This window comes from Nicotiana tabacum, chromosome 12, assembly GCF_000715075.1.
Source record: "Nicotiana tabacum cultivar K326 chromosome 12, ASM71507v2, whole genome shotgun sequence".
Classification (NCBI taxonomy): domain Eukaryota; kingdom Viridiplantae; phylum Streptophyta; class Magnoliopsida; order Solanales; family Solanaceae; genus Nicotiana; species Nicotiana tabacum.
In genome coordinates, this window is record NC_134091.1 from 36,113,277 (window position 1) to 36,121,436 (window position 8,160).

The 8,160-nt window shown below is 36.2% G+C and overlaps 1 protein-coding gene across 1 annotated transcript; it reads right to left on the reverse strand.

Annotated features, from left to right (window-relative positions):
• Positions 1-469: 469 nt before the first annotated feature.
• Positions 470-4,617, reverse strand: LOC107820217 (cryptochrome-1). Its single transcript, XM_016646456.2, is given in 4 exon segments — positions 470-1,255; positions 1,910-2,616; positions 3,055-3,273; positions 3,771-4,617. Coding segments are annotated over 4 exon segments (2,031 nt in total). The 5' UTR covers positions 4,090-4,617.
• Positions 4,618-8,160: the final 3,543 nt, after the last annotated feature.

Below are 8,160 nucleotides of genomic sequence, written 5' to 3' on the forward strand. Positions count from 1 at the left end.
AAAAAAATTTCACATAGCACTTCTTAGTGGCCAACTTCAAATTTTATGTAATCATTTACATTGTGCTCATCGAGTTTTGAGTTGGTGTTCTTCTACTCCCCCCCCCCCAAAAAAAAATCAATTGTTGGGGTGGCGTATGATCACCTGTTACCAAGTGAAAGAACCAAAAGTCAAGAAATTTCCAAAAGAAACATGATATGCAGGAGAAACAGCAAATTTCAACAGCTGATTCTCTATTGCTTCTTTCACCAGTTAACCATGACAACCAAGAAATATGACCGACAAACAAATGACATATCAGCATATCGGTGACTAGTGCGCTTCATGGTACTCATGTTTGTCTGTGCTACATGCAACACTAATGCCCACGCTCAAGCTGAATGTTAAAATAGGAATGTTATTCATTCCCTCATTTTTATCTTTTCCGATAAACGTTTTTCTTCTGATGATTCAAGATTCTTTAAGTATCTTACCCTGTTTGAGAAAGCCGCTGCCAATTCATTAGCTGGTGAGATTGTGGATGCCTTTGCAAATAAGATGAACTGGTCCCAATGCCATTGTCATCACCAACATATTGGTCGGAATAATTAGTACTTGAGGGAGACCATACGGGAACTACACCCCCATCCCTTTCTCTAGTACTACTGGCAGATTCTGCTGTAGAATCTTCAGAATTTCTCCTACCAACCGTGGGGTTGGTTCGAGCTGGTTGTGTGACGGCTTGGTCAAGTGTGTCTCTCCTAGGATCTTCAGTTACATTGACGTCGTTTGGAACTTCTGCTCTATTGTCCACTACTGAATTTCTAATATCCACAGAGGTTTCTTCATCATCAGCTCTGAACAAAGACGACGTCATGCTTGGGACCATCTGATCTTCATAGCGTCGAACAGTAACTATAACGGGGTGGTTGTTCCTAACTGGTTCGTGGTCCATTTCCATATGCATGTCCTGAGGGAATGCTATCGGGGAGTCAGCAGAGTCGCCATGACCTTCTTCCATACCATTCTCAATTGCAGCTCGTGAAGCTGCTTCGTGCTGCCACATTTGTGATAGGGCTTGTTCTAGTCTTACTTTTGCTGCATCAATTTAGACGATGGGAAGAGGATAATTGGAACCTAGCTCAATGCCAGCAGCTTCAAGTACAGATTCTGGTGCATTCCACGGGTGGTGTATCCATTCGGTGGGCAGCCTAGACAGTTCAGGAAGCCACCGCCGCACATATTCCCCGTGAGGGTCACACTTGTATCCCACAAACTACACGAAAGAGAACAACAGGTTCAAATAACTACTCAGCCTTATTCAAATAAAGTTACATTATAAAACAAGAGGAAAAACAGAAAATAAAAAGATAGAGAGTAAAAACTGCAGGTCTCTTTTGTTTTTCATGAAAAAACAAGAAAGGAAAACAAAAGAAATGATACAGAGTTAAACTGAAGTCCGTCCTATTCATTTCTCACCAGTATTTCTTTAGGTTACTTGTGCTTTATAGATAGAAATTCAAACTTCAATTCAATTCAATACCAAAAGAATCTCTCAAGCACTGTACTAATATCTCAGGATATAAAAAAATCACAACTTGCAATTTTGCGCTCACAGATGCATTCCGTCTTAGCTTTAGCACTTTGTGGTTGTTGAATGCCAAAGCAAGAAGATTGACGCCCATGAGATGTTCATGGAATGTCTACTAGCAAGTCAGTGCCTTGGAACTAACTTACAATCTGAAAATAACAATGGCCATAACGTGGAACGCTTTAAATATTCATAAGCATAGACTAGTCCTGGAGCTATTAGAATTGTCCATGATAGGATGAACTGTCTATAACTGGTGAGTCGGTATACTATGTTTGAAGTTTTGAAATTTTAAATGAAAGAAGAGATTCTCCCTAAAAAAAAATTACCCCGACATACCTGTGGATTATCAATCCGATCAAACTCACGACCATCAGGTAGGGTACCGGAGATATATTGCCAACCAAGAGCATCACTCTCAAGATCTGCATCTAACAATGTGTCCCAAAAATACTTCATTCCCCACCTCCACGGAAGCTGCAGAACCTTCACAAAGAAACTAGATACCACGACTCTGATACGATCATGTAGCCAGCCGGTTGCCCACAGCTCTCTCATACCAGCATCAACCAAAGGATAACCCGTTCTACCTTGCCTCCACGCCTTAAAATAGCCCTCATCCACTACCCACGGAAAGTACCTTAGGTGACCGAGCAGCGGCCTTTCATGGCTATAAGGATGATTAAAACTCATGTATCTGGAGTATTCCCGAAGCCCAATGGACTTGAGGAACAAATTGACACTTTCTTCACCAGCTTTATTTCCTTCATTAGCCCAGAAAACTTGCTTGATGCGAACAAAATGGAATACCTTACGAACGCTGACTTCCCCAAAGTGTAAATGTGGAGACAGAAAGGAAGTCGTCGCACTATCAGCTTTCCTGCGGTTCTGTGAGTATTCAAGTAACGGTCCATTAACGAAAGTAGTTAGTGCTTTATCAGCATTGCTCCACCCTGGCGACCATGCCCGAGCAAGAAGTGCATTGCTTCCTTTCTCTGATTCATCTTCAAATACCAAGTTGTCCGAAGGACATCTTGATGCATCACCTGGAAGTTTGCAAATCACCAAATGTAAAAAAGGGTAAACTCTAAACCAGTACTCTTATAAGTGCATTAATACAATTATAGGAATTTGTTTCGATCCTTAGCTTATTAGTGACAGCTTAAACATCTACATGTTCAGAGTCGCCTTTTTCATTTTTGAAGGACTTCAATATCTGCCAACAAGCACATTATGCACCATGTAGTGATTCTCGGAGCTTAGAGCCGCCTTGCAACAGGTTCATTACAGTGGAATGTCATTACTTTAATCTGACAGTCAATATATCTATTACCTCGAGGTAGATCTCCCTATTTGTATACCTCATTGTTGGAACATAACAGTAAGCAAAAGCAACATATTTTAAACAGAATATGTACAAATAAGAGCAGAAATTTTATCCGGAAAGCCAATAAGAGATAGGGGAAGCTCAAATGAGAACAAACCAGTTATAATCCTCTTAGGCGGGAGAAGTGGAGCTTCAGGATCATAAGGCATGCTAAGGCATTTTTCCCAAAAAGCAGAAAATGTTGTGAACGGGCAACCTTCTTCATCATTAACTTCCCATGGTTCATAGAGCAAATCGGCATTAAAGGAGCGCACAGATATACCTTGAGCTGTTAACACTTCTTTTGCGCGATGATCTCTAACAAGTGAAATTGGATCTAAAGCAAAAGAAATATAGGTGTTGGTCAGGATAAGGCAGTGGATGAAAATGGCTGTATTCTACTCCTACTACTGAAATGAGATGCTTAAAATAAAAGCCATCCATTTCTATTAGCAATTTACCATTCAACTAAGGTCATATCAAATGTTTAGCAATACTATTTCTGTTTCTATTTTATCAAATATCAAGGATATGCAATATGTTTAGTACAACAAATCCAGATTAACTGTGATTCTGATACAAGCACTGTACCTAAATTTCATTAGTTAATTAGGAAATCATATGCCAATAATTTATTACTTACCAGAAGACAATTCATTCTCTTATTCTTAAAGGACATACAGAAAGCACCAATCTCAATTAAAGTAATCTCAAAACAATATATTAAACTTTTAAATAACAACATAAAAAATAGGAAAGAAATAATCAAGTCAAACAGAATAATTAAATACTATAAAAGGGAATTCTTTTTTTTTATAGAGAAACAGAACTGACCATATAAATGATTGAAGAAGAGCTGAGTAGCACCAGTAGATTTGATAACTTCAAGAAGAGAAGAAATACTATCAGTAGATCTTTTAGTAACAAGGGAAGTGCCAAGACTTTTCAAAGATGAATCAAGATGAGCCAAACTTTGCTTAAGCCACCATCTTGAAACTCTACCAGGATAATAATGCCCTTCTTCTTCAGGAGCCCATATAAATACAGCAATTACTGCTCCTGCTCCTGCTCTTACTCCTGCAGCTAAAGCTGGATTATCTTCTACTCTCAGATCCCTTCTAAACCATACTATGCTACTACCACCACTTGACATCCTCTTTCAACAACCTCAACCTCAACACCAACCACAACTCTCACTCTCTTTCTTTCTTTCTCTTTATATTTTTCTCTCTATGTAAACACCATGTTAGTGTGTCTTTTTCTTGGATAGTAGAAGAATAATGGGATTAATCTTATCTCTTTTTTTCACTGCTCCCTGTAGCTTTCACTAAGGAGATAATGATTACAAACCATAATCAACAAAAAAAAGTGAACTTTATAGGAAGGATTTAGTAAAGAACCTATCTTTAACTTCCCTAGATGTTATCTATACGTACAAGAAATTAATCCTCTCAATTCTTGAATGAATTATGCTATTCTGAACAAGTTACTACAAAAAATAAAAACAGGTTCTAGAGAGGAGGGGGAGAGGAGAAAGAGAGAGTGAATGTGATTGGTTAAGGTGGTGGGGTAACAAGAGAAGTTATGAGCAAATTGCAGCCACTACTTTATGGTTTTTGTCTAGATTTTATTTTTTATATCTTCTTTCTTATCCTAAGAAGGAAACAAAATTCCACACAAGCTTCTCATCTAGTGCCTTCTCTAATCCTCCCTCTCTTTTGACAGGGTGGAAAATTCTTTGTTAAATTCAAGATTGGCTTTCTTATGTACAATAAAGTCATATAATTTAGATGTTTGATTATCATGAATCATTGCAAATTGACGGTGATTTGGTTGCTTTTGTTTTAATCAGACAATGGGACATCACAAAATGAAATGACATTGTGCACCTTATCAACCAAAATGAAATGACATTGTGTTCCTTATCTGTAATGGATTTTAAAGTCATAATACTGACAGTATAACATATGTTTTGCCTAATAATGTAATTTAACACATAGGTGTATTCTAGATTCAAGCTTCAAGGCTCATTTCGTACTAGGGTTAAAAGGGATAATTAATCTCGGGATAAAATTTGAAACGAGTTTATCTCATGTTTTGTTTTGATAAAATCGCGGTATAACTAATCCCGAATTTTTCTGTAATTTTTATCTTTATAGGATGGTGGAATAACAATTCCGAGATAATTAACCCTAGGATAACTTATTTCCCAACCAAACGACCCCTAAAGGTTTAACCTTTAAGGTTCTAAGCATTAAACTTATTGTATTTTCAAAATAATAGGTTCATATTTACTACTGTATTTTTTATAATTTCAGTGAATTTTTATAAATGCATGTCGAAAATACTAAATTAAGATGAACTCGATGTCGGAACGCTTCATCTGACTATAATTTAACATGTTATGACAAGTCACTTACAATTATAAACGAATACTTATTAATTGGAGTTACTAACAACTAAATTTTAATCAATATAATTATGTTAATATTTCTTACATGGTCAGTGGTCAGCGCATGGAACTTAAAAGCATCAAAAACTTTATTATAGCTTTTAGCAGTAAAAGTGGCAAAGTTTGATTCACAGGAACTTTTTTGGTCGCATCTGATTCTAGATTACCAAAGATTGTTACTCCAATGTGAATGAGATAATAATGGATTTCAAGTAGGGATTGCCAATAGTTTAAGTTGGGGAGTTGGAAGGGGACAGCAAACATGGAGAAGAGATAGGTGTGCTGACTATATTGGATTTGGTATTTTTCTATAGGGTGGGCCTTTTCTTTTTTTTCTGAATGGGGCATTAGATTCCATTCATCTGTTGCTATTTAAAGTGTGATAGATTTGTAATTGTAATGTGGGCACTCCCCCACCCCTTCTCCTTACTGCTACTTTCACATGTTGTTGTATTCTCTTATTTATTATTATTTTATCGAGGAGTTTGGACGTGATTGATAAAATTGTTATCATATGACCAGAAAGTTACAGGTTCGATTCGTGAAAGAAATAATCTCTCGCAAAAATACAAGATAAAACTGTGTACTATAGACCCTTATAGCATAACCCTTTTCCGAACTCCGCGCATAATGCACCGGATTATCCTTTTATTATCAGATCAGCTGCAACATTAGTAGAAGTAAGTGAAGTTGCGCAGTATTTTATACAGGAGTGTCAATTTATAAGATCATGTCTATTTTAAAGTCTTATGTTCTATCCAAGTTATATTACTTTATATTATTTTCAAGCAATTTAGCGTATTTAAAAAAAAAAAAACATATTTGCAATAGGATGAGTTCTTTTTAATGAATATCTCCGCCACTGGTATCTAACTATCTGGTACGCATTTATTTTGTCGAGTGGTGGTTACGGTAAGCCTCCACAATCACAGCTTTATTTTTTTAGAACCACTTTTGAAGTTCTGATTAATAAGGCAAAATCTTAATAACTTCCCGTCTATTTAAATGTGCAAGTTACATTCTTCTATAGGCACATGCCATTTTTTGCCCCTTTTTTTTCTTTTTCCTTTTGCATGTATAATTTGAAATTGTTTAATTTTACTTTCTGTTATACTTTTTGTTCATTCTATACCTTTATTGTTAGCAAATTATCTTTGTATTTGCTCTTGTTTTTAATAAAGCTCTAGCTTGAAATAGGTGGATTCCAATGTTTTCGAGAAAAAATATCCACATTTATTCCTAAGCTATTGATTATGATTTGAAGTTATGCTCATAGGAAAAAACGAGATATTTTCTTGACGGCATGGTAGTACTAGACCAAAAGTCTAACCGAGGATGAAGATGCTCAATTTCAAAAATTGCATGGGGAAATTTAACATTTTACCCAATCTTATGTAAATTAGTTAGACAAATATATTTTCACAATAAGAAATCACGAATAAGAAGAAAATATTTGAATACACAGTTTAATTAGGGGGGTTTTCCATTCTTCTTTGGTCAGAGTTTTATTAGAGTATATTTGAATTGAAATGTAATTTGAAGAAACCTGAGAAAGTGCTTCACCTCAGATGAGGCTTTATGTTTCTTGTCCTTGTTACTGTTCTTAATGAACTCAATTCCCTTTTTACGTTTTTGTTAAAATAGATTATTATTTAAAAATGATTGTTTTTCTCCAATACCAAATACTAATTCTGGTTAACAGAAACTGATTTTGTTTAAAAAAATTGTGATAATCGTGTAAAAGATGAAAGTTTGTTAGTGATCACGCCTAACTATGTCTCATAAGAGGTCTAGCGGTCGTTGCAAATAAAATCCGGTTTACGCCCAATGAATAGTTTTGCACGAATTCAAATAATTAACCTTCAGAAGGATTATATAACAATTTGAGAGTTTACTAACTAAGATCAAAGTAATTAAAAATGCAGTAATATGTAACTAACAAGGCAGATATTGTAGACAAAATTTGGAAAAGTCTAAGGTTATGATTTCCCCTATTGTCGGAATCTACCCCGCTACGTTTCCTATAAATTCACCTAAATATTTTCTACCGATCGTGAGTACTTTAAGTGTCGTAGCTCTCTCTCAAGTAACTACTACAATTTACTAGATGTATTCTCTCGAACTACACAAACTAGCACTAATTTACCGCTCACGACGAACGCACCAAGGCTTCGTTATCTCTAATCTCGCCTTTAAACCCTCCGTATCGATCTCTCAACTACGTTAGGAGTGGTGTTGTTCAACAATTACCTAAATGTGCACTCTCTCGAGCAATATACACACTAAATAGGCACAGTTAATTGAGAGCTCTTCAATTAACAACAATAAAAATATAGTTGAACAAGTAGAGAAAAATCAAAGGCAAATCTATATTAAACGCAGTAGAGAATCATCCTTCAATAGGTTCCATCAAACCTTAGATCAAAGAGTTTAGCTACTCATAACTACAACAACAATCAACATAATGTTTAAAGACATGAAACTACAAAGTAAAGAGATAAAGCAAGGGAAAACTCATTTGATTCTTGCTCCACAGTGCTTGGCAGCCTATTTCTTCTCCAAAATCATGTCCAGCCCTAGAATAACTCATTTGGGGAGTATTTATGTCAATCCCCCGGTCCAATTTCGGGTTTGGGTCTTTTAACCCGTGACTTTTAATTACCATGCTATAGACCTTGCGTAGCCTGGTCTATAGCGCGGTCGACCTGGCTATAGACCTCGCGAAGCCTGGTCTATAGTGCGGTCGACCTGGCTATAGACCTCGCAAAGCTT